Source organism: Chrysochloris asiatica, unplaced genomic scaffold, assembly GCF_000296735.1.
Source record: "Chrysochloris asiatica unplaced genomic scaffold, ChrAsi1.0 scaffold00083, whole genome shotgun sequence".
Classification (NCBI taxonomy): Eukaryota; Metazoa; Chordata; class Mammalia; order Afrosoricida; family Chrysochloridae; genus Chrysochloris; species Chrysochloris asiatica.
In genome coordinates this window covers 1504250-1529456 of record NW_006408601.1, presented here as the reverse complement: position 1 = coordinate 1529456, position 25207 = coordinate 1504250, and the positions used below count along the sequence as shown (strand labels likewise).

General features: G+C 41.7%; 1 protein-coding gene across 2 annotated transcripts in view; it reads right to left on the bottom strand.

Moving 5' to 3' along the window:
• Window positions 1-25207, bottom strand: part of TEAD1 (TEA domain family member 1 (SV40 transcriptional enhancer factor)) — a 226911-nt gene that overhangs the window by 81834 nt on the left and 119870 nt on the right. For both annotated transcript variants that reach the window (XM_006865766.1, XM_006865767.1), the window contains exons 2-3: window positions 11946-12010; window positions 9080-9142 (exon numbers count right to left, since the gene is read on the bottom strand). In XM_006865766.1, the coding sequence (XP_006865828.1) occupies window positions 9080-9142; window positions 11946-12010 (128 nt within the window). The remainder of the gene's footprint in view (window positions 1-9079; window positions 9143-11945; window positions 12011-25207) is intronic.

Sequence of the window (25207 nt, the reverse complement as noted above, 5' to 3'; positions counted from 1 at the left end):
CGTTCCACGGCCTCTTCTGAATCCAGCTTGAACCTCTGGAAGTTCTCTGTCAATGTATGATTGCAGCCGTTTCTGTATTACCTTTGTATATTGTATATAATATACAATATATTATAGCTACCCTACATAGACTTTTAATGATTGGCACACTAAATCAATTTATTCCAAACAGTTTGCTCATAGTCATCATTTCAGAATGAATATACGACTCCAAACTCATTTATTTATATGAAAGGCTATACCAACCAATGCATCAGGAAAAATGTGTGAAGTAAAAAAAGAGGACCCCAGACTCAAACACTCTTGACAGCTATTAAATGTCTTTCTCCAAACATACTTTTCCAGCAATATAAAAATATGGTACAAGGGAGGGAAAGCAGCAATTTGCTTGCAAAATCACTTTTTTTTTTCCTTCAGAAAAGACAAAACACAAAATAGTTTCCTAAGAAGTAATTTTGCAGATGTTGTTTCTAATCTTGCTCTATGTGGATTCACACGACCTTTGTAATTATTAGACGTAGTCCCTAAGAAGACAAACACTGCAAACCATCCAAAGGTTTTGGAGAAAGGATGAAGGGCACTTGAATTTTTCTAGCCATGATCTCTAATTTGCGTATTATTAGAGAAGGCAGGAATAAATACAAAAGGGGCTATTTCAGTCAGGCAACAACTAATGCTGAGGAGAGAAGGCACATTCAGACTTCGCCTGACTTGCCGTCTAATGAGTAGCAATTAATTCATCTTATTGTATTTCCAAATGCCAAAGACTCCATTCACATCAAAGAAAAAAATTTTCAAGGCTTTCACCATTGTTCATTTTTAAAGGTACTAAGCTATATTTAGTATTTTATAATTGTCAACAGCTTTTTCTTTAATTCTGGTATAGGGACTTAGCATCATAAAGGACTGTTTGTAGTGGAGAATTCATGTGACTTGTGTGCCTGAACAACTCTCTAGCCTACCTACCCGGGAGGAGCCTGGGATTTAGGAAGGCTTGGCTTTAGATAAGGTCCACTTATTTGGAAGAAGACACCCTTCTGCTCTTAATCACTTTTTCCCAGGAGGTGAAAGCAAGAAGCAGGAGGTGGGTCACCCCTGAGAAGCCAGAGGAACCCCCAAGTTAGCAGCCAGCTCTCGCCTAGCTCCTGAATGAATACAAGCTCTCCTCACTCCTCCCCTTCTGTCCTTTAAGCAAATCCACAACATAAAAGAGCGCTGTGTGCAGGTTAATGCACTGGACTGCAAGGTCAATTTGAACTACAAGGTCGGTGGTTCAAGCTCCTCAGAAACCCTACACAGGGTTGCTGTGAGTCGGAACAGACTCAATGGCACTCAACAACAACAACATGGAAGGAGACAATGCACAGCAACTCAAGTCAGGGGAATGAGGCCTCCTCCTGACCAGCATCCTCTGGGGAGGCAGCATGACATCAAGATACATGGAGAGAATTTTGGTGGGAATTCCATTTTGATGTGTGGCCCTCAGCAAATCACTTAGTCATATGCGTTGTTGCTACCTCATTTTTCACACTGGAAAAACAAAATCAACTTTATGACTGCTTTGGGAAACATAACAAGCACTCACACAGTGCCTACAGCCTTGCCGTTCTTGAGCCTACAGTCTATGGGGATTGACTGAGCTTGGGAACAGCAATGTTTAAAAGCTCTGGTCCATACCACGTAATCTTTGAAAGTGATGTTCTTCTAGGGCAATGTCTCTATTAGAAGCAGATTAACAATGGGATATATTCTATGAAACACAAAATCAGGCTGTTTCTGCTGGCCTTAAAAGACATCCAGAACTGGCTTCATTCACAAAAGTAAATGAATTCAATCCTCTGGCTTACATTCTAAGTTCTGCATCGCCACACTGCTGATGAGAAGTTCTAATTCCACCACACCAAGCAAGAGAAATTAATTGTCTCCAATCTGAGCTTTAGTTCCATTATATTAAACACAAGGTAATCTTGAGGAGGGAGGATACATACACATCATGAATGCAAAAGAACTCCCTAAAGATTGGGAAATGCCAGAAAAGACCTTGCATCATTTCCCAAATTCAGTGACAAGGCCAAGTGTCTAGTGCTGACAGTAAAACAAAGGAAGTTGTTGTTTGAGGCTTTCTTTGTCTTGTGTACTACTAACAGCCAACTCCAGGAGGAGAATAGTAGCTCAGGGGGCCGCAGGCAGGGTGTACTGATGTGTATCGGTCTTCCCACTGGGCATTTCCATTGCTGGGTAAAAACAGTAGTGATACAACAGGACTCTCCGCAGCCTAGACTTCAGCAATGCCCCAGTGAAGTTCTTGAACTTCTCAAGAGAATTAAATCAACAATTTGAACTTTTAAGCTCTTGGTTTATTGGGAGGAATGGCAAATTGGAAAGAATGACCTGTTCAGAAATCAAATCACAAAGGCCACCAGAGTGAAAACAAAGACAATGGCCCCAGGGGAGAGCACATGTGGCTTGTAAATTAGCCACCAATGACGGATTGCAGTCAGAAAGGTTTTTTCTGCTCTACTGAGATGATGCACTATCAGCAAGCACAGGCTTTTCTTCAACACACATCCAGTGCTTGCTATGAGTATGTCTACTGCTGGAGACACTTGTTCCTGCGAGTCTAGGGCAGAGCCGAGACTTCCTTGCTTGTCAGCACTGTCTGGAGTCACGTACATCCAAAACACATTCCAAGAGGTTCACCAGAAATCATCTGCTCCAACTTTACATGAAGATACTGCTACTTCATAAAGCAGTGGTGACCTGCAGAGATTGCTAGGATAATCAATCCCTAGGATACACATACAAGGTTGGTGGTTCAAATCCACGAGCTGCTCCTTGGAAACCCAATAAAGGGTTGCTATGAGTTGGAACTAACTTGACGACAGTAATACATATACGTATGTATTACTATCTCGTTTATCATTTATTTATGTATAAACTCAAAATGAAATAATTCAGATTTCATTAATTTAAAAAGTTGCAGGCCAGCTCTCAGACCATCCCATCCAGTCTGCTCAGACACCCCATCTGAGATGGGAGTGAGGTGCTAAACTAAGGACAAGGTGAAGACAATAATTAATCTGGTGTTGGTGATACTGCTGTAGATGCAGCTGGAGAAACAAGATCCTACAGAGATCTGTAACTCAAGTGTCCTGGGAATTTCTCAATTCATGTTCCCACAAGTAAAGAACTTCTTTCCATAGTCCTATAAACTACCTGGAGCTTACAACTGGAAGAATTCGCCCTCCTTATCATAGTGCGAGTCAGGCCACATCTAAAGTACATCTTGGATCTAAAGAGCGGTTGGACCAAAGGATTTGGCTGGGTGGGGGCAAGACTCAGGGGACTCCCCATCACTGAGAATCAACTCCCACAACATTCAGCTTTCTTCTAGTCCACCAATATCATTTTTAATTGTCTATTAGACACTTTAGCCACGAAAACCAAAGAATAAACTGAAAGTATGTTTAATTTCCAAATTTCTTAGTTCTTTTTTCATCTTAACAGGCACTTGAATTTCAGATGTGTATCTGCAGACCCCTTCTCCCTGCTCGCTCAGTCTCTCTGTTCCTTTGTTTTTCATCAGATCCTCATGCCACTACCTCACCATTTCACCTGTCATTGGTAGGTGCTGTTGAGTTGGTTCCAACTCAAAGCAACCCAATGCACAACAGAACAAAACAGTGCCTGGTCCTGTGACACCCTCATAGTCGTTGTTCATCTGACACTATACTGCTGCCACTGTGCCTTGTTGGGGGTCTTCCTCTTTTTGCTCAGACACTCCACTTTACCAAGCATGATATCCTTTGCTGCTACCACTGGGTCAATCCATCTTGTTAAGTAGGGGGGAAGGAGGTACTTCCTCTTTTTCATTGACCCTCCATTTCCCCAAACATGCTGTCCTTCTCCAGAACTTGTCCTGGATAATATATCTGAAGTATGAGAGACAAAGTCTTGCCATCCTGGCTTCTAAGGAGCATTCTGGCTGGACTTCTTCCAACACAGATCTGTTCTTCAGCTACTGCTTTCTAATATGTCTTTGCTCCTTGTATCATTCATCCCCTTCTGGTCTTGGTCTGTATCCATGTGGCCATCCCAAGCTGTTGGCCAAATATATCTTAGCTTAGACTGCTATAGGTTGCAGAGAGAATAAAAGCCTCATATGTTGGTGCCAAGAGCTATAGAAATCCAGATTAATTTTAAGAGAGAGTCAACATGAGAACATAGAGTTTGCACTGGATTAGAATTTTCCCAGGAAAATGAATGGTAAGGAAGACATTGGCAGAGGCTGGGCTTGACAATGGTTGAGGACAAGCATGGGTAGAGGACATGAGGAAAAGTACAGGATAACTTTTTATCACTTTATTTCTTTCATTTAAAATATGAAAGAAAATATATGTCATAATACAAAATGACATATATTTCTACTTCTGTGGTACGTAGAAACATAAACATATTATATGCTATATTCTCTGTGCTGTTTTTGACTCGTTTTATTTAAAATGTGGTCAACTTTAACTGCCACAATTCAAAATCATTTAGGACACACACTTTTCAGCTTCATAAGGACAAAGCATTTTAAATTAATTTACATTTTAAAACCAATGAATGAAAGACTATAGAGCAGACACAGAGTGGACCTGAATGGGGACGCCAGCCAAGGGTGGCAATAAAAGCTACTGCCATTCATGAGTGAGTGACTCAGCCCTGTCTCACCTGGGCTCACAACTGCCTCTGAATTATCTCCCTTGCTCCAGCTTTGCCTCTCTTAACTACTGTCCAAAAATGGCTGGAGAGAGCTCCCTTAATGTAAATTGGAATTGTCCACCGAGGTGTCCTCACCCCTTGGTGGAACAAGCCAGACCTTCCCATCAGGTTCATTTCCCACCCGACACTTCCAACTACAGCGTGTCCCTCACAAGGGTCCCCCTCCCCCTCCAGACTGTACCTCTGGGAGAAATGTTCTGCCTTCTTCTGGGTTCAGTTCTAAGGACAACACTGTTATGAAGTTTGGCAATTCTCTCACACTCAGAATTCAGCATTCTTTTGGCTGCATGTGCACTACCCTGCTTCATGTCAGCTACTGAGCCCCTAGCTGAGGATGTTTTCCCAAAATACAAGGCTACAAACTAAAGAGAAGTTTAGTGTTTTTCAAGTATAGAAACCCTGTTAATTCAGCTCTTTATGTTCAACATCTATTGAAGTGCCTGGAAACATACTAGGTTCTTAATGAAAACTTTACTGGACTGAATTAAGTAATCATTTCTGTGCTTTTAAACTTCAATCTACGTGGAAATCCCCCTTTTTACTAAAACATTTTTCTTTCTAAACTAATGTTAAAAGCCACACATTCACATTTTGGAGTGATCTAGCCCTTAAACAAGCACTTGGAGAACCACTGTGGATTTGGACCCTTGGCAGCAGAGCACAGAGGTGGCCTTGGGAAGAGATTTTCAAGAGATGAATGATCATTCTCTTCTTAATGGTTTCTTGGAATCTGCTATCTTCAGAGGAGCATTGTATACCTAAGACAAGCTCCGAAACTTACAAAATATGATGCTGAAATGGGAACATGAACTATTCTGGAAGGGCTGGGGCAGCTGAAGAGGTAATCTTTTCCTTTGCCTTCTGCCTGAAGCTGTGTAGCTTATCAAAAACTGTACTCAGTGGAAAACCAAAGGGCCACTGCAGAGGACAAGACAAGCTGAGCATCAATTAGAATAGCGTTTACTCATTTCAATGAGGGGGCTTCAGAAAGTTCATGAACTTGGACGATAATAGAAGCCCCCTCCTGTTTCAACTAAGTTCAAAAGGAAGCATGAATTTTTGCTACATTAAAAAAGGCTTGAAAACTACTGGCCTAAAGAAGGTTACCACCCCTCCCCCAGGAAGAGAAAAGTAGCTTTTAAGCTAGAGGACTCACAATGGAGCCACAAACAGACAGGGTCCCCAAGTGTGGACAAAGCAATTTTTCAAGCTTCATAGGAGGACAGGTAAATGTTGCCATGGCCTTGGTCTCAACAGAAAGGACTATAGGTCATTCTCTGCCCCAGAGAACAGAGTAGAGTTTTGAATATGTGTAGAGGTGATGACCGGCCTGGCTGAGGCAGGGTCTGTAAAGGCAGAGTCTGAGAGGGCCAGTCATCACCACCTTCTCTAGGAAATTTTCCTACATTGTCTCAGGCAAAACTCAGCATCTCTTGCAAGTTTGGATACTTCCTGACACTTCACAGCCCTCTCAGAGTCCTTCCTTGTTGGCTTTTGGGATGACTTCACCTTACTATATAGTGTTTATCGTGTTAGGTAACAAAAGAGGTAAAAAAATGTGGCCATTTGCTGGACCCGAACCCAAACTTGGTGAAGATGCTTGTCCCTCACAAGTCTGCTAGAAGGTGCCAGAGCTGAATAAGAGTGTGGATGAATTCCACCTCTCCTACAAAAGCAACAGACTGTAACCCGTTTCCAAGTAATGGCTGGTTAGGAAGGTTAAAGACAGTGTCTTTAAAATAGAATGTCCATGGGAGAAGTGAACGCAGCCGCAAGCAGGTGACAGTCAGCCTTGCTCTCTTCTATGCCCACAGAGCTCTGCAATCGAGACCATACCACTCCCCGAGTTACTGATGACCACCACAGCATCAACCCCCAAGAGGAAACCTATGTTTGGACCAAGAGATCACAGTTACAAAATCATCTTGTTTCACAATGAATGTTGAGTAGAAGGCTGGTAGCAAGGCCTGCATGCCCAGCTCCAAAGTCTATGAGGGGTGACGAATTAGGCATACTATACAATGGCATGAAGCCTTCTGCTTGGAAATATAATACTATTTCCACCAGATGAAACTCTGTCTGAAAGAGCAGTGGTTTAGGATTCAGGAGGATCTGAGTTCAAATCCTGGCTTTTCCCATTTACTAAGCTTTGTGACTTTTGGTAAGCCAACAAAACTCCTTGAGCCCAAGTTTCTTAGCATTGCGTTCCACAAAATCAGAATAATGGAACTCACTTCATATTGGCATTATGTGAGAGAACATTTAAGCAGTTGAACATTAACTCTTGCCTTTTAGTTCCCAAACTCAAAAGCATTATTTCTATGTGGCTGGTCCCTAGAATTCCTTCTGCATTGTATCTGTGCTCTACCTGGTAACACCTCAGCAATAATGCCCACTATTTCACATTGTCATTTATACTGCCAGTTCTGTGAGTAGGCTGTTGGGTGTTAACTGCCCACCATGATAAGCTCCATGCATGGGACACTCAGTTGGTATTAGTTGGCGGAAAAAACAAAGGAGTTCATTTTCCCAAGAATTATGTGGTCGGAGGAAAGAACAAGAAAACGGAGGTGGTTCTTGGAGCTTAAATACTAAGCCAGTTGCTACCCTACTGCCTCTGATTCCGCCTCCTCCACTGGCTGCCCCAAAGGAGAGTAGACCAGGCCTTCACATGGAGTGGGGGACAGTCTATTCTCTAACAGCAAAACAAATGTAACTGTGGGTTTGTGTGTAGGTATATGTATAAAGCAATGTTTACAACAGCAAACTTATTTCTCTTGAGGAAGATTCTTAAAATCACCAAGTGAGAAAAAGAGTGCTTTTGCATTCTATGGGAACCCCTTCTAAATGAGAGAGTTTTATTTATAAGGCATTTAGTTGAAGGCTCTGTGCTCTGGTGCCAATAGTGCACAAAGAACAATTCAGAACATCTCAGATGGAAACACAAAATTGATGTCTGTCAACTTCTTTGTACATCATTAATTCGTTAGCTCAGAGAAACTAGAAACAGAGTCAGAACTTCAGCAAACACTGGGGTAGTTACATCCACATAGAGGGTATTGCAACTTAGGTTAAAAAGCAGAATCTATGAAGTTATCTTAGTCTCCCAACTGCTCAGCCAGTGCAGCTAAAAGCCAGCCACCATCAGCCACACGTGCGAGCGAGCCAGCCCACTGCATAGGAAACAACATCCAATGCCCCCTGAGAGCCCCCAATCCCGGTTCCACAGCCAGCCTGGTTTGCATAAAAAAAAAAAGTTGGAGGACTCTGGGAATGATCCCAGTGCTCACCACTCAATGCTGTGAAATTACACTTCGCTTTCTGGTTTCAAACAAAAACAACTGAATGTATGGCAAAAATCAGAACAAAACAAAACAAAGGCACATAGGAAAGGCAATCATATGGGATCCAAATTCACTGTTAAAAAGTAAAATTCTTTCCATGCAATTAGAAATCGCTTTACATTTCTAAAAAAGGGCATTATGGAAAAAAGTCATATATTCTTTCATGTAAATATTGAAAAAGAAAATAAGTTGTATTCTAAAAATTGTCAACACCTCCATTTTTGCTAAGAAATAATTTTAGAAGATTCCACACGAGGTGTTTGTGTAAAAAAAAAAAAAAATTGAACTCTTCAAAAGGAATTGCAGATGTGAGATGATGGATCAAGACTTTTCCTATCTCTAAAATCCATCTTTTTTTATTTTTAAGGCCACACCTCAAATTTCCTTTCTAATAACAGAGCCGTTCATTTCAAAAACATTATTAAGCAATGTGGAAGAAATCTGGCAGAAAATTATCTTGTTGTTAGAAGAAACATTACACGAAAAAGATCTATTTTTCATGCATATTTTTGGAATTGCATCAAAAACACATACTAAAATTATTTGTAAGTATTAAAAACAAAAAACAAAAAAAAACGAATCCCAGGACTACGCTGGAAATTATCTTGCTTTAAAAATAATTTCTGCATCAACTTTGTCTATCAGGACTTTTTCCCCTCTCCTGTTCCTCGCCTGTTTGGTGGAGATTTTGTGGGCTGAAAAGTTATCAAGATCAGTTCTCTGCTGCATTTGCATTGTTATTGGGAACACGCGCCCACGAGCACGCGCTTCCACACACGCATACATTCTGAGTTTAATGTGAGGCTAGTACAGAAACTGAGAGGTTAGACACAAAGAAATGTAAACAGCTCTCACATGCGAGGAAACTAGGTTACAAGAATCCCAGCACCAGGCATTCACCAGTCACCATGGAAAACAGGAAGTGAGATGCATAGCAACCACAAGCCAAAAAGCAGGAAAGCGCATACCTTTAGCTTGGAATGAAAATCACGAGATTTCCTTCTGGCAAGAACCTGAATGTGACTAGACACCTGCAGGGTAGGGGAAGGGAGGGAAACAAAGGAAAAGCCTGTAACCATGGAGATGAAAAGCCCCCTACAACTGGGCAAGCCAGACGTACCTTAATGGCGGCTTGAATTTCTCGAACTTTCTTTCTTGCTAAGACCTGTATATGACTAGACACCTACATTGTTCGGGTTTATGAGGGGAAACAAAACAAAACAAAACAAAACAAAAAAAGGAAATCAAATATAAAATCGCTACTCCTTGGGAGGGTTTCAGGGTGAGGGGTGGGGGAGGTTATTTGCATCTCAACAAAGCTCTGCAGTTAGGATACACAGACCCAGCCAGACACCAAGCCCCCAGCGCAGCTCTAAGCTTTTCAGACTGGGTCATCGCTGCAGTGACTTGATTCAGGGGAAAGTTTAAGCTATTCTGAGTTCTCCCCTCCAGGAGAAATCACAGGCACCGGGAAGAACAGATTCCAGGAGGGACGAGCTAAGATAAGTGGGGTGGTTTTCTTTTTAAAATTAAAAAGGTGGGGGTACATGTAAGTGAACATATTTACAGTTTCTCAGTATCACAAGGGAAAATCCCTTTTCCTCAGTTTAGAAGAGACAATCCATTCAAACCCATCAGCGGCTCTCAGAAACTCTATACAGGGTCTCCATAAATCAGAACCAATACTACAGCACTTAACAACAACAACATCCATAAATCAGGAGCCCTGGTGGCAGTGGTTGAAGTGCTAGGCTGCCAACCAGAAGGTCAGCAGTTCGGACCCACTAACCACTCCATGGGAGAAAGATATGATAATGTCCTTCCATGAAGACCACAGCCTTGGAAGCTCTATGGGTCAGTTCTACTCGTCTTTAAGGGTTGCTACGAGTTGGAATTCACTCAAAGGCAGTGAGTTAGTTTTTTTTTTTATTTGGGGGGATGGGGTGGGGTAGGGTATCCATAAATTAGCACATTCTGTAGAATCAAAAAGCTGAAGCTGTCGGGTTGTATTCTGATCTCATTAAGAGCTCTGGATTCTGTAGCAAATGTTAAAATAATACTGACATGTAAATTAGATCTCAAAGAGAAATGGAAAGTCCCAGTTAGCAGAGCTCCCCCCCCCTTATAAATATCTTTAATCCTTTCACTCTTTTGGGTATTGACTGGGTGCCAAGTAGATTTGCATATTATTACAAAGCGAAATGTGTGAATACAGCCAGCCAGCCAGCCTGTTAAAAATCTGGATTGAAAACCACACGGATTTGCTGAACAACAAATTCACATTGGAGAGGTATCACCAACTGCTGCCTAAAAACATCCCCAGGATGCCAGGGTGTGGAAGTGAAGCCAAGTCTTGCTTCGGAAGCACAATGATTCTACTAGGTAAACAAATTCGCCTCTCTTTCAATAGGGACTTGGTTCAATTTAGAAGACTGCCCCAGTGAATCTGCTGGGAGACTGACTAGAGCTTACAGACAAGCAGGCAGCTCTGGTCCAGTGCTTTCTGTCTGTAGGGAATCTGATCTGCCATTTCAGAAATTCCAAGTCTGCCATTTAAAAGTTGGATGACTCAGACTGTGTGGTGATTGCTTCGTTTCAAACGAACAGCAACTTTGCAGACAGGAATAATGGTAATAAAAGATCCTTTCATTTTTCACTTAATTCAAGTACTTTCTTCAATTTGCTTTTAGGCACAGAGAAGCAAGAACTTCCCCATCTTCCTCACCCCCGCATCCAGCTCTTGCCTTTGTTTTCAACCAAATTTTGTTCTTATAGGATTCTCTGAATTGACAAGGGCCACTGACAGGGGACATCCCCCAGACAGACAAGGGCCTGCCTCTGTGCACTGGCAGAAGGCCACTGTCCTTTGTGCTGACTCAGCACCAGGCTCTCCTGGCTGTGGCACACACAGCATTCCTGGGGAAAAGCGCCCCCCTCTCATCATAATCACTCAGGAAAACAACTGGAATCTGCTGCTCAGGCTTAAGGAGAGCCCAGGTTACTTTGTCTTGTGGTTTGGTTACATATACTTTTAAGATCCATTCCAGATCATTTAACATTAAAAATATATATATATGTCTTTTCTTTAACAACTCACCCATCAGGTGTTGTTGGTTGTTGTTTTTTGTTTTTGTTTTTAAAGTTAAACACTAATTTTTATTCCATTCCTGTTCTGAACTAGGTCATCTCAAAGATTTATGCTGAAAGAGCCAGGGGAGGCAGTGCCTTGACAAAGGGCCAAGGAAAAGTCCTAACACTACTCTGCACAAAGGTATTTAAGTTCTAACTTCATTTCAGTCACAGCAACTACTAACAAAAAAGCCATCGCTTAAGGAGCAGCCGTTCCCTGGATGCACATCATTCAGTATTATATTTAGGCCCGTATTCAGGCTGCTAGCATTCTTTGTTGAAATGATGACTAATAGGTAATTGTTCCAGGCTTTTACAATGTGCAAAATCTCACAATTGCAGGCCTTGCAAGTGTATCTGCACCTGCAGCCTTGGCAATGTTAACAGGTGCACATTTTGGGAAAGAAATGTTCCATATTGAACTACAGTACAGGAGCAGGTCACACACTGTCCATGGCAGGGAGACATGCCCATTCGGGACCCGAGTATGGCTATAAAAAGAACTCAGGAGACCACATAATAAAGGGTCACTGAAATGATGAACAGTGAAAACTGAGCCAATTCAAAACACCTAGAACACTGACGTCTTCACAGGGAACTCAAATTGGGGGCTCCTAGGAGCCAAAGCACAGCCAGCCACTGCAGCCACAATGCCTCCTTGGGCCATTCGCTGACATGCAACAATTTCCAGGTGGGTTACTTTACCTGTTTTCTGGTCCTCGTCTTCCCTGTCCTGAGTTTGATGTATCTGGCTATCAGTTCATTCCTACCTGAAAGAAAGAAGAATTCACAATAAAGTGGGGTACTTAAAATGATAACAAACAACCCCTGAAAGCTAAGCATAGGATTTAGAATTCACAAATTTTAAAGTTGTAACTGTCAGTTCCCTAATACTAGAAAAATAAACCGGCCCAGTTGTTTGCAAAAGTATTTACTATGGGAAATTAAGATGAAGGGCTTTTCATTATGGATTTGGGGCAGCTAAGGAGGAAAGCATAAATGTGGATGTAAATATGCTTGGTAAGACTGTGTCTTTGTGTTTGTTTGCATGCTTGTAACTAAAGGGTGGTCATTTGTATAAGCAGCAAAGACAACAAGAGATTACCTGTAGGTCAATAAAGCCAGTTTTGTTCAAGGAGGGTTTCTACTTAGAGTTAACTCCAGTTAGAATGAGAACAGCCAGTCACAAGAGATTGAAGTACTGAGGTTCTGAAATCCCTACAATGAGTATAAGAAGCTAACAGCATAAAAGCAGACACCCCCTAAGGCAGTCTCTGTACAGTAACTATAACTACATATAAGATCCAGTCATTGAAGAGGGAAAAAAATGGCTCAACCTCCCCAGAAGTTTCATAACCTTTTTGGGGAAAGAAAATGACTAAAGAAATAAACCAAGCGCTTCCCCTCCCTACCTGACCAGGAGATAATCTAACTTCAAAGAACTATGACCTAACTGGAAACTATATCCCTGAAGATAAGTGGGGAAATGTATTACTAATAAGACGTTATGTGAAATCAAAATCCATTCAAGAGAGATGCAGGTGCCTCTGAGCTAGTCATACTTAACGATTTCAACAGGTATTTAATTTTTAAATAAAACAGACTAACAACAAACCTATTCACAATCAAGTCAATTTCTAGTCATAGTGAACCTGTATGGGGTTTTGGAGGCTGTAAATGTTTAAGGGAGCAGACAGCCTCATCTTTCTCCCGTGGAGCAGCGGTAGTTTCAAACTGCTAACCCTGTAGTTGGAGCTCTGGTAGCGTAGTGGTTATGAATCGGGCTGCGAACCTTAAGGTCAGCGGTTCGAAACTACCAGCCGCTCCGCGGGAGAAAGATGAGGCTTTCTACTCCCGTAAAGATTTACACCCTCGGAAACCCTATACAGGGTCGCTATGGGTCGGAACCGACTCGATGGCACATAACAACAACAACAACCCTGTAGTTAACAGACCTCCCCTCAGGGAGTCTTCTCTAACCACCTAACCAGATTTGCTTTCCCTGCTCTCCAACCCCACAGCAGTGGGTCCAGCAGTTTTCCTTGCTAATATGTATCCAAATGGTAACTATAATCATAACTGTATAGCTCTTTGTATAATTTGTGTTTCTTGTCTTGCATACCCCAAAGAAGGCAAGACCTGTTGTCTTGTTTCTCAGTCTTTCCAGCACCCAACACACGTTCTGGCACATAGAAAGAATGACTAAAAAGCAAATGCCCACATCTCCCCTGGCTAGTAAAGAACTGGCTAGCCAAAAAAGTTTGAGAACTCAGGTGCACCTGACCCAAGCCATGGTATTTTCAATAGCCTCATATGCATGTGAAAGTTGGACAATGAATAAGGAAGACGGTAGAAACATATTATCAGGAGGGACCAATCCCTGGGGGACATCATGCTTGGTAAAAGGGAGGGTTAGCATAAAATAGAAATACCCTCAATGAGATGGAATGGAACAGTAGCAACATCAATGGGTTCCAGTGTATGTAACTAGTGTGAGGATGGCTCATGACCGGGCAGTGTTTTGTTCTTTTGTGCACAGTATTGTTGTGAGTCAGAATCGACTCAAGGGAACCTAACAACAACAGAAAACACTGGTAAGAACCAACACAGCAGTATCCTCATGGAAGTCTTATTTTGAGGATTCCAAAGACCCCCCATTTGCTGTCTAGAATGCTGCTCCTGGAGTCATGGTTCTGGTTCAGCTCACCACCTGCCTGCCTTAGGTATGACCTGTCTGGACATCTTCACCACTGGAAGGCAAAGAAATGGATTTGGGAGCTGGAAAATACCTCTGGGCCATCCATATCCATTCCCAAAGTGTAAGTCTCCATAAGCCTAAACAAACACTTCTAGAATATTAATGAAGTAGTCCATTCTACCTTTAAACATATTTAAAATAAAAAAAACCCTCTTTATTTTTATTTTTATTTTATTTTATTTTTTTCCATCTATAGATCTTTAGGTAAACAAGAACAGTCCTTTAGACATTAGCTTTCATTTAGCCACCCCTTTCTTCCTTTGGACCACTCCCACAAATCTTCCTGTGACCATTCTTGATTTACTGTGGAATCCGGAACTGTAGGGATGCTCCTACTAAGGCAAGTCCAACTATAGAGTTGACTTGTCACCTCCCTCCTCCAAAACACTCCACTTCTGTTAATGTAGCCTAACACTGCATTAGCTTTCGGGGTACCACAGTAAACTGTCAGCTTATGTCAACTTGAACTCTTAGTTCTTTTTTACATGGGTGAATCCTCAGATACATCCTGTTCCATCTTTTCATCCACACCTAGGGCTTTCTGATTCAAATACAGAACTTTACTTTTATTCCATTTGTATTCCATTTCATTTTGTTAGATTAAGTCTATAATCCCAACCTGTTAGGGCGCTCTCAGATCTTGATTCTGTGACTGAACTTTCCCTTTAACCACAGGAAAAGGGTTTCTAAATTCAGTTTTGAGGACTGTTTCTCTAAGCATTCACTTTCAAACTTTTGAGAATCACCAATCTCCCCTGTAGTGTCATTGGATCTACTTCTCCATCACTCAGATGGTTGCAGAGATTTTGCAATTTGTCTCAAAGGCTCACTGACAGCGAAGCTCAGCTAGGAGTGCCTAATTACTAGATACCAGACCTAAATGACAATGTCTGCAGAGGAGCCAAGCATCTTCTAGTTCAGGGCCTCCCTGTGCACGCTGCTCAGGGCCGGCTGAGTGCCCAAGAAGAAAAAACTCCAGGGCTCTGGGTTACATGCAATTTTATCTGAATCTTGCCCAGACAGCAAAAACAGCTCTTGCTACCCCATACTTGCTCTTTTTCTGTTTCAGCAGAGTAGCTTGATATGTGACACATAGCATACATAACAAATTTTCAATTTCCTATGGCATTTGGTTGAATGAATGAGATCCATATCTAGAACAGCCACATTTGACTGCAAAGCAGGTGGTCTATGCAAATGGTACTCCTTGAAGTTAATGCATGACCCAGTCAATACCCCACTTTGATTAAAGTAGCTCTAAAAATCACTATTATGAGTCTTTATTAAGTACCTACTATTTGCTAGGTACCAACATTATGGTCATCATTTCATTGAATGCTTATAAGCCCTCATGTCTCTGCTTCAGATGAGCAAAATCATCCTTCAAAAGCCTGTGTTCTCTCTTTTATAGTAGCCTTCAAACCATGAATATTAATTAACTTGGGGTTACTATGTGTTTCCTCTTGCCTAACCATCAGGAATACTGCCAATTCAAATTTTAAATTCAGATGTAACTAACACTGAACATCTACCATGACCTGAACATAGTGTCAATCACTGTATTCCATGTGAGTTTTAAAATACAATTTGTTAAGCTCAAATGTGTCTAGTTTCAATGAATTATATTTATTATAAAATGAAAATGCCCTAGTTCACCTTTAAGCTTTAAACTGCACTTATATATCTTTAATTCTCTTTATAAATCAGAACATTTTTATAATCACTTTAGCTTATTGTTCGGGCCACCTTACAAGCCTCGTTAAATACCTTAAAATATTTAGAAATATACCTTAATATATATGTAAATGTGTTCTAATTGAATTCTTTTTAATACTAGAATTGTCTGATTTAACTTCCAAACTTTCTCCTAAATAATGCTTAGAAACTTAAGAAACTCTCCTAAATGTTCCAACAATGCTTAACAAACAAACAAATGAAACAATCTAGTAAAAACTTCAGAACCCTCTCAATCAAAATGTCTACATCATTAGACATTTGAGATGGAAAATACATGATAGCCTGTTAATAGGCCAAACTGTTTTGAATAATTCCATGAAATATCAAATATGCACAAAATCCCTTCCTTTAAAAATATTAACAGTATGGTTTTGATTCTATTTTAAATGTTTTCATCTAATTTCAAATCTTCCCAGAATAAAAATATGCTTACCCATTAGGGAAACAAGCATGCCATTCCAAACTGTTCTGAAGTATCTGGCTCTTGAATTGTATAACAATTGGAAAAAGTGATCAGATTCTAATTGGATTCTGGGCAGTGACCCTGATAGAACACACTGAGCCCTAATTATAGTTCCTAGTAGTCCTAGCATGGTGCTGTAGGATCAACACTGGACTGCTAACCACAACACTGGTGGCAGTTCAAACTCACCAGCTGCTCCTTGAAAACCTTAAACAGTGTCACTATAAGTCAGAACTGAGTCAACAGCACTTTACAACAGCCATTACAGAACCTATACTACTGGTCTCCAAATGGGGTAGGTGTTCCACACAGTCCACAGCTCTGGGTTTTAATCATGTTACTAAGGTACAGAATTTCATAACACAAGACTGGAAACTTCACAGGCACCAGTATCACTGATGTACCTAGGAGTGGGCCACCTAGCATAGTCCTGTTCTCTTGCAACCAGGATCAGAACATGGGTATCAGAAATTGTATCCTTCACTTCTCTAATGACCTCAACCAACATGCATACACATAAGCTCATGCATGGTGGTACTTGATCCAGGTAAAAATTCTATTACAGAATGACTTTTAATAAAGTCATTAAAGTTTAATAAACTTTAAATTTATTTGCTACTCAACTGAGATCTTAAAAACTCATGAGTGGCCAGCTAAGGTGCAACTATTGGTCTGTTCCTCTTCAGAGGAAAGAAGAGGGATGAAAACTGAAGAAACTTAGAGATAGTCTAGTGGACTAACGGACCACAGGAAGGAACATCAGTCTCCATGACTCTGAGACCAGAAGAACTAATGTGTCCAGCTACTACTACTAACTGCTCTGAAAGAGATCACATTAGAAGGTCCTGGATAGAGTGTAAGAAAATGTGGAACGAAACTCAAGATCATAAAAAAAGACCAGGCTTACTGATCAAATAGAAACTGGTAGAAAACCCTGAGACTATGACCCTCGGTCAAGTTTTCAATTCTGGAACTGAACTCAACCCCCATGACTCAATTTTTAGCAATAGGTATACAGAGGACACATGGGGGGTGGGGATGGGGGCAACAACACTAGTGAGGTATGTGCACCATTAGGGATAAAATTTAGAAGGGTGGGAAAGAAGGAGGAATGGAAATAAGAAACACAGGGAGGAAGTAGGATGGGTCATGATACACTGAGCGGATTGCAGTCGAGATGGAAGGAAGTATATGATTTGTTGAATGTAAAACTGATGATCTGCTCTGTAAACCTTCACTCAAGTCACAATAAAACATTTAAAAATGTTATTTGCTACTGTGGTGCTGTACGATAAGCACTGGACTGCTAAGCACAAGGTTGGCAGTTCAAACCAAGCAACAAGGAAGAAAGATGAGGCTGTCTACCCCACTAAAGCCTTATAACCTCAGAAACACTACCCAAGGTTGCTGTGAGTAGGAACTGACTCAATGGCAGGGGTTCGGTGGGCAGGTTTCCTAAAGTATCCCCTACAGTCATTTGGGAACCATCACCTTCCTACCAGTCCACAGTGTGTAACCTGGTTTTTCTTTCTCTTCTAAATAACATATTGGCAGCTACCGTCAAGCCAGTTCCAACTCATAGTGACTCTAAGAACAACAGACCCAAACTCCGCCCAGTCCTATGCCTCCTCACAATCGTTATTATGTTTGAGTCCAACATCGGCAACTACTGCATCCTAGACTGCTATTCCGTTCCCTACCTGAGAGGCTGTCCACAGGGATTTTAGCATAAAGGAACAGAGTGTGTACTGCACTTGCCTTTCCCAGACAGAAGACTGGTTAAAGTTGTTGTGGTAATGGGATGTGGCCTCAAGGTCATGTTTGAGGCACAGCAAATGCAGGGCCTGTGGCTTGAAATTGTAGTCCAGAGACACTCAGCTTTAACAGTAAAAGAGCCACTTTGTAATTGAGTGGAGTCAGGGAGACACAAAGAAAAGAGCAACAGATGAAACCCTCCTCTGTCCAGATTGTGGCCAGTGGAGGCTGAACTGCCCCAGGCCTTGGGGAGGGGAATGGACTTACTGCGTTCTTTAAGAAAACTTCTGCTGGCCCTCCCTTGCTGTTGTTAAGTGTTATTGAGTCAGTTCTGACTCACAGAGACCCTGTATAGGGTTTTCAAGGGGTGGCTTGTGGGTTTGAACTGCCGACCTTGCAGTAAGCAGCCCAGTGCTTATTCTACAGCACTACACCGGGCCCTGCCTGAGCTAAACCCCAAACCAAGCCCTTTGCCAGTAAGTTGATTCCAACTAGTAGTGACCCTGGCAAGACAGAGGAGAGCTGCCCACAGGATTTCCAAGGCTGGTGTGGTGCTATAGGATAAACACTGGAGTGCTAATCAAAAGGCAGATGGTTCAAACCCACCAGCCATTTCTCAGAACCCCTGTATCAGGTCACTGAGACTGAGCCCACTCTGTGGTTCTCAACAGCAACAGCGATCAGGAAGCAGATTAACTCATCTTTCTCCCACAGAGCAGCAGGTGGGTTTGAACCACCAACACTGTGGTTAGCAGCCAAAAGCACTTAACTACTGAGCCACTAAGCCTCCTTACCTCCCTTAGGCCTGAGAGATATGCACGAATTTCCCCCTCCTGCCCTCCCATGTTAACAGAGTGAGAATCAGAAAGCAAACTCTCCTGATTTCCAGATAAAAGTTTAATCAAACAAAACAAAAATGCTATGGTCTCCTACACACTCTCACAAACCCAATGTGTCCCAACAACCTGAGTTTTCTAAGCTTGTGTCTACACTCCCAATTGCTCCTACGGTCTGCAAAGTCCTTGCCCAGTTCTGCATGCCAGGCGTCCTCAGCCGGAAGGGGACACGCCCCTCTCCTTAAATATCCACAGCCCTTGACCTGGGCTGCTTCTATAACTTGTATCATTTCCTACCTTAGGGTCTAGTCATTTCAATACCTGTCACGGCTCCAACCAGTTCATAAAGTTATTGAAAACAAGAACAAACAACATTCATCTCTTCTCTGTCTCCCCTTCCTAGCCAGTTATATGTTTGTGAACTGAATCACTGACAGCTGCAGAAGAGGCACTCCTATGTTCCTAAGGAAGCCCTGGTGGCACAACAGACTCAGTGTTTGGTGGTTCAAACCGACCAGCTGCTCTGCAGGAGGAAGCTAAGGTTGTCTGCTCTTGTTAAGACTGACATTCGGAAACTCAGGGAGCAGTTCTGTTCTGCACTGTAGGGTTGCTATAAGTCGAAATCAACCCGATGGTAGTGGGTATGTCCCTCCAGTCCAGCTTGACTATGAAACATCAATAGACGATGAAAGAAGAAAAAGATGACCCAGTGGGAAGAAATGAAAGATGGCTTCCACTTTCCCCCAAGAGTGACAGCAGGTACAGCGAGACAGAAAGAAAGGTGCCTTCCACAAGCTGACAACCCCATGGGAGATGGCTCTCAGGATGAGGGGATGGCATGGCATTGGCGTCCACATCAACAATAATTTACGATCTTGCAACGGTGATAAAATGCTTTTAGTCATATTGTTGTTGATGTTAAGTTGGTTCTGACTTAGAGAGACCCTGTATGGGTTTCCAGGGAGCAGCTGGTGGTCCTGAACTACAGACCCTGCAGTAAGCAGACAAGTACTTCTCTTACAAAGCCATACCAGGGATCCTTTTTAAGTCATAGGACTTCTTTTTATCAGCTGAGGTTAAATTTAAAGAAAAAAAAAAATATCTGAGACTATGAAAGTCAACAACCAAAAAGCACAGGTTGTTGAGGAAACTAGGAACCAAGTGTTGCCGGTCAGGGGATATTTGATGACCCTGTCTTCCCAAAGATGTGGTAGCTCATCCCTATGGACAAGGACAGAGGAGGGAATAAAAGCAAAGGGTCTGTACCAACTAACCTGTGAGGAGTTAATAATTAGTCAATTCTTCCACACTGCTGCCATAGCAACTTGTTCCAGCCACACTACACAGGAAAGAAGAGTAACAACGCTAGCTAGCCACAGACATGAACACAAAGCAATGCACTCGAATTATATGGGCGCAATCCAAGCCATCCCTACCTTCAAGGAGCTTACACCTGATTTTGAATAACTCTCACCTATGAGAGAACAGGGTCAACCACCTTATCAAGCGCTCTCCCAGTCTGCAAGCTGCTCATCTCAGCATACTTCACAGCTGCCACATTGCATTTATTTGAATAATTATAGGATGAATGTCTGCCTCCTCCACTGCCAGGCAGGAAGTTTCACAGGCACATACACCACAGAGAGAATTTGGCTTATCACAGTAGCCCCAGGAAGGAAGGATATACTGACTGAGTGGATGACTAAACCAGAGAAACGGAAGACCAGAGAGATGGGAAAAATGGAGATGTCAGAGAGGTGAAGGAAGGTTCATGAAAAAGAGCATTTAAACTGGTCCAATGAGGAAGTTTAGACACCAGTGTCTCGGTTAATACCCAATATAAATCATTGACCAAAAATCAGTAGCAACATGGAAAATCACAGGAATGGGTCCGGGAGTCCATGTGGAGCTGTCGGGGTAAGAGCTAGTACTACCTGTTCCTGCTCTAACGCTTTACTAGAAGAACTGGTGACCTTCAACAGGTGAATGCTGCTAATTGCCTAGGATAACCTGTCTCTGTGTTCACACAGGAACAGCTTTGGTAGACAGGATATGCAGGGGTGTGTGTGTGTAATCTATTGGTAGCCCAAACTTAACACCTTAAACCCCTTCAAAATGTCTGCAGTAACTAATCACACCTCAGATTCCTGTCAGTCAAGGGCATTTGATAATATTATCATGGGGCGGCCCCCTAAAACACTGTTCTCCTTCATTTGAGCAGACAGCTTGCAAACTACAACTTTTATTAATTGACAAGGATCAAAAGGAGACAAGGAAAAAGTCTAAGGCTATGTACTGAGTACGACCCTTATACGTGGGACAGGAAGTCCCTGGGTGGTGCAAATGGTTAACCCCTTTGACTGTTCACCGAAAGGCTGGAAGTTCAAGTTCCAGAAAAACCTCAAAAGAAAGGTCTACTGATCTACTTCCAAACACCAGTCATCGAAAACCTTATGGAGCACAGTTCTACTCCGATCGGGTCACCATAAGTTAGAATCAACTTGAAGGCAACTGATGGAAATGAATATTGAATAACAGTTCTGGTTGGCTGGTTGGTTTTGTCATTATTTCTAGGGAAAAACAAAAACAAAACTAAGAGATGTCCACACAATTCCCTTTTTAATCCTAGACTCTCCTCTTCTTCATCCATCTTATATGTGTCTACCTAAAAGTGTCTTTGCTTTAGTCATTGTAATGCTTCAATACTGTCAATGGCTCCCTGCTGCCTACAGTCTAAAAGGCAAACTGCTTTAGTATGGTAGTCAGTGTTGTCCCACCATCTGACCTTTAACTTTTTATCCTTCGTAACACATACCCCTCTCATCAATTTCCTAACCCATTTTACCACCATCAAAATATACACCAGTTCCCAGAATCATCCTACCCCATTTTAGGGATTTGCTTATGGCTAAAATACCTCTTCCAACCCAATCAACTGAAATCCTTTCAGGTCTAGTTCACATGGCATCTTCTCCACTAAACAAGGTGTTCATGAAGATGAGGGAGTCAGGGACACACTGCCTCAAGATCAGCTCACAGATCAGTTGCTGAGAAAACCACCAATGATACAAAGCAAAGTGAAACACACGATGAGTTACAAAGAAATTGATCAGGGCAACAGGAGCCTATGCAGGGGCCATGGCTTAGCTCTGTCTGGGAGCATGAGGATCTGAAAGTGGTCTCACTGGCGACCCCGTGTTCAGCTGAGGTAGTTCCTTCCTCTCATCCTGCCTTTCTTCCCACCCACATGTGATTATATTGCTTTCCTACATCAAAAGGTTCCCATTTACTTTAAGAGAAACATAAAGTCCTTAGATACCAATGCCTAAAGTCCATGCTTCTAAAAAACCGAAAAAAATTTAAATAACCTGTCAGGAAGTCAGTTCCCATTCATACTAATCCTATATAGGGCAGAGTAGAACTCAAGAGTTACAAACCTGTAAATTCTTATAGAAGCTGGTAGATTTGAACCACTGACCATGTGGTTAACAGCCCAATGCTTAATCCACAGCATTATCAGTCTAGAGCATAACTCTACAAGGATCCCTTTAACCTAGGCACTAGGTGCTTCATAGAATTGCCCAACCTCAACATCATGCTTCTCCATACACCCATGCCTTTTGTATTAACTATCTTGGCCTTAAATGCTCTTTTCTTTTTTCCTTTTTTTTTTGCAGACTTGTATTCATCCTTGTAAGCCCGAACTGGAGCATTTTCTTCTTCTATGAAGTCTCATGGGAGTCATCCAAACTGAGTTAGTCATTTCCTTTGTACCCAAGTACTGAACATACACCTCTGTTGCAGGGTGTTGCTCATCTATGTAACAGCTAGTCCTTCTCGTCTTAAAGACTCGACTCTTCTACAGAAAGGATACATCAGGTTCTCTCGGACCCCAGATTTGGCACCTGTTAAGTAGGTGTTCCCAGAAATGTTTTGTTTTGTTGTTGTTGTTTTTCAGAAAACAAAGGATTAAATGATTGAATTTTCTTCTGTATGAAGAAGAAATAATCTAGAAAAAAATGTATTAAAAACTCAGACAACACTACCAATGCTAGCTACAATCTGTAAGACCTCCAACAGATACAATTTCAGTAAAAGAAAAAAAAAAAAAAAAGGTGGCCCATTCTCCAAACTTGTGTTCTGCATTATTAGCTTGGCTCAAATGGAGAGATGAGTAGCCCTGCCTCCTCCCTCTCACCTCTAAATGCCACAGGAATATGGACCTGGTCCAAAAAAAAGGCTAATCTTAACAATGACCCAGGAAAGTCTCGTTAATGAAAAACTTTGCAAAGAACATCTTGCTTATTTATTAATTTTTTCATCTTAGAAAAGTGTGAAATCCACACATTTACAATGCTTTAAAAAATATATATCAATAAACCTACTGATCTCTAATGGATGGAAGATAGAAATTCTACAGTTTATTGTTTTTTTTTCTTCTTCTAGGACGTATAATTGTCTAGATCTCTTTGGAGAATCTGAATTTCTACCTAGTAGCTGTGTGACCCTGGGTAAGTTGCTTAACTTCTAGGATTTCTATTTCCTTACCTGAAAAGTAAGAATAATAGCACATGCTCTGGAGGGTGGCTGTATGCATTAGCAACAACAAATGTGAAAGTTCAAGTATCTAGAAGTGTTTGAAAGTGGTCTTATCATTTATTTATATGTGGTGCTATAATTAAACACTGGACTGCTAACCACAAGATCAGCAGTGCAAGCCCACCAGCCACTCCTTGGACACCCTATACAGGGTAGCTATCAGACGGAACTGGCTCGATGACACTCAACAACAACAACAACAACAACTATTTATGCCCTGAACTTGGTTTATATGTTTCCAGTCAGAATCAACTTGTCAGCAACTAAGAACAAAGAAGGCTAACAAAGCGTTTTCTGTCCAAGACATTATACTATATGGAATTATGCACTTCCCTTTCATGTCTATGGAAACTGATCAGCTTTTCCATGCCACACTGAGTGTATCATCATAAATTTTCAAAATGGCATGGTCCTAAAAACTGTTTCCAAGTGAAATAAGTACTTTTATTGTGATATCTTAACCTGAAGAGGGGTACCATGCAAGCTACTGACTTGTTACATTGATCTTTTAATTTGGAATTCATTCTTCACTGATGAAAATAACAACAAATTGTTCTTCACCCAAGGCTGAATAGGGTCAAAATTCTTAAAAATTGAGGCAGATTGAAAAATTATCTCTATGTATGGGCTATAGACTTTGCATCATACAGCAACTTCCCCCAGTATATTTCTATAATTTAGTTGTTGTTGTTGTTGTTATGTGCCGTGGAGTTGGTTCCAACTCATAGCGACCCTGTAGAGTTTCCAAGGCTGTAAATCTTTATGGGAGCAGAATGCCTCATCTTTCTCCCGCAGAACAGCTGGAAGTTTCGAACTGCTGACGCTGAGGTTTGCAGCCCAATTCGTAACCACTATACTACCAGAGCTCCCTACAACCAGAAGAATCAAGCATCAACTTCTGCAATTTACTATAATAGCTGCTCTCCAATAGTGAGTCACAAGCTTAAACTCAAAATGACACTCACATACTTAGAAAACATGCCGCAGAGCATGTCTAGGAACTTAGTAATTCTTTTAAAATTATAGTAATCATGACCATAAAGGACAGTAAAGTTTAAAATGTACTCAAATGGAAGAAGTGGAAAGTTAAGTGTTAATCTAATTATACATATGTGTGGGAGGCAGAGATGGTGTGAGGTGGTCTAAGGTTGGACAATAGCATGCTCTGAGTGTCTACTGGGTCAGCATTATGCAAAGCACTGACTGCGTGTATGTGCTCACACTCAACTTTCTTTATTTCCATTACTCAAGTGCTGAACTAAGGTCCAAAGAAGTTAAGAAACATGCTGCCCAGCTTCCCAAACTAATCATTGGTAGAGCTGAGATTTGAACCCAGCTCTGTCTTCAAACCTCATTACTCCTTAACTTTTTTTTTTTTTTAATGTTTTATTGTGAATTGTGTGATAGTCTACATGGGAGAACATTAGCTTTCCATCATTTCATTGGCATAGTTACCATCCCGTCCATGCATCGTCACCCAACCAAAGGGTGTACCCTGTAAGCCTGCACCCCCCGTCCCCCCCACCACAGTCCTCAGCCCCTTTCCATCTCCTGATCCCGAGTCCCCAGCCACACCATCTCTTGATGTCGTCTTCTCTGCCTCCATCTCAGGCCTCACCACTTCTCTGGGTAGGATCCCGCTCTCCGCTTTTCTCCATTGATGGTCCTAGGGTCCTCCACTCCTAGACTGAAAAGTTAATCACGCCCCTCCTTGCTACAAAATGTCCACCTTTAGATTTCCAACCCCCACAATCAGTCCTGATAACAATTATTCACTATTGCATCACAGGAGACCCATCTGTATTTCGTTTCATCAGCC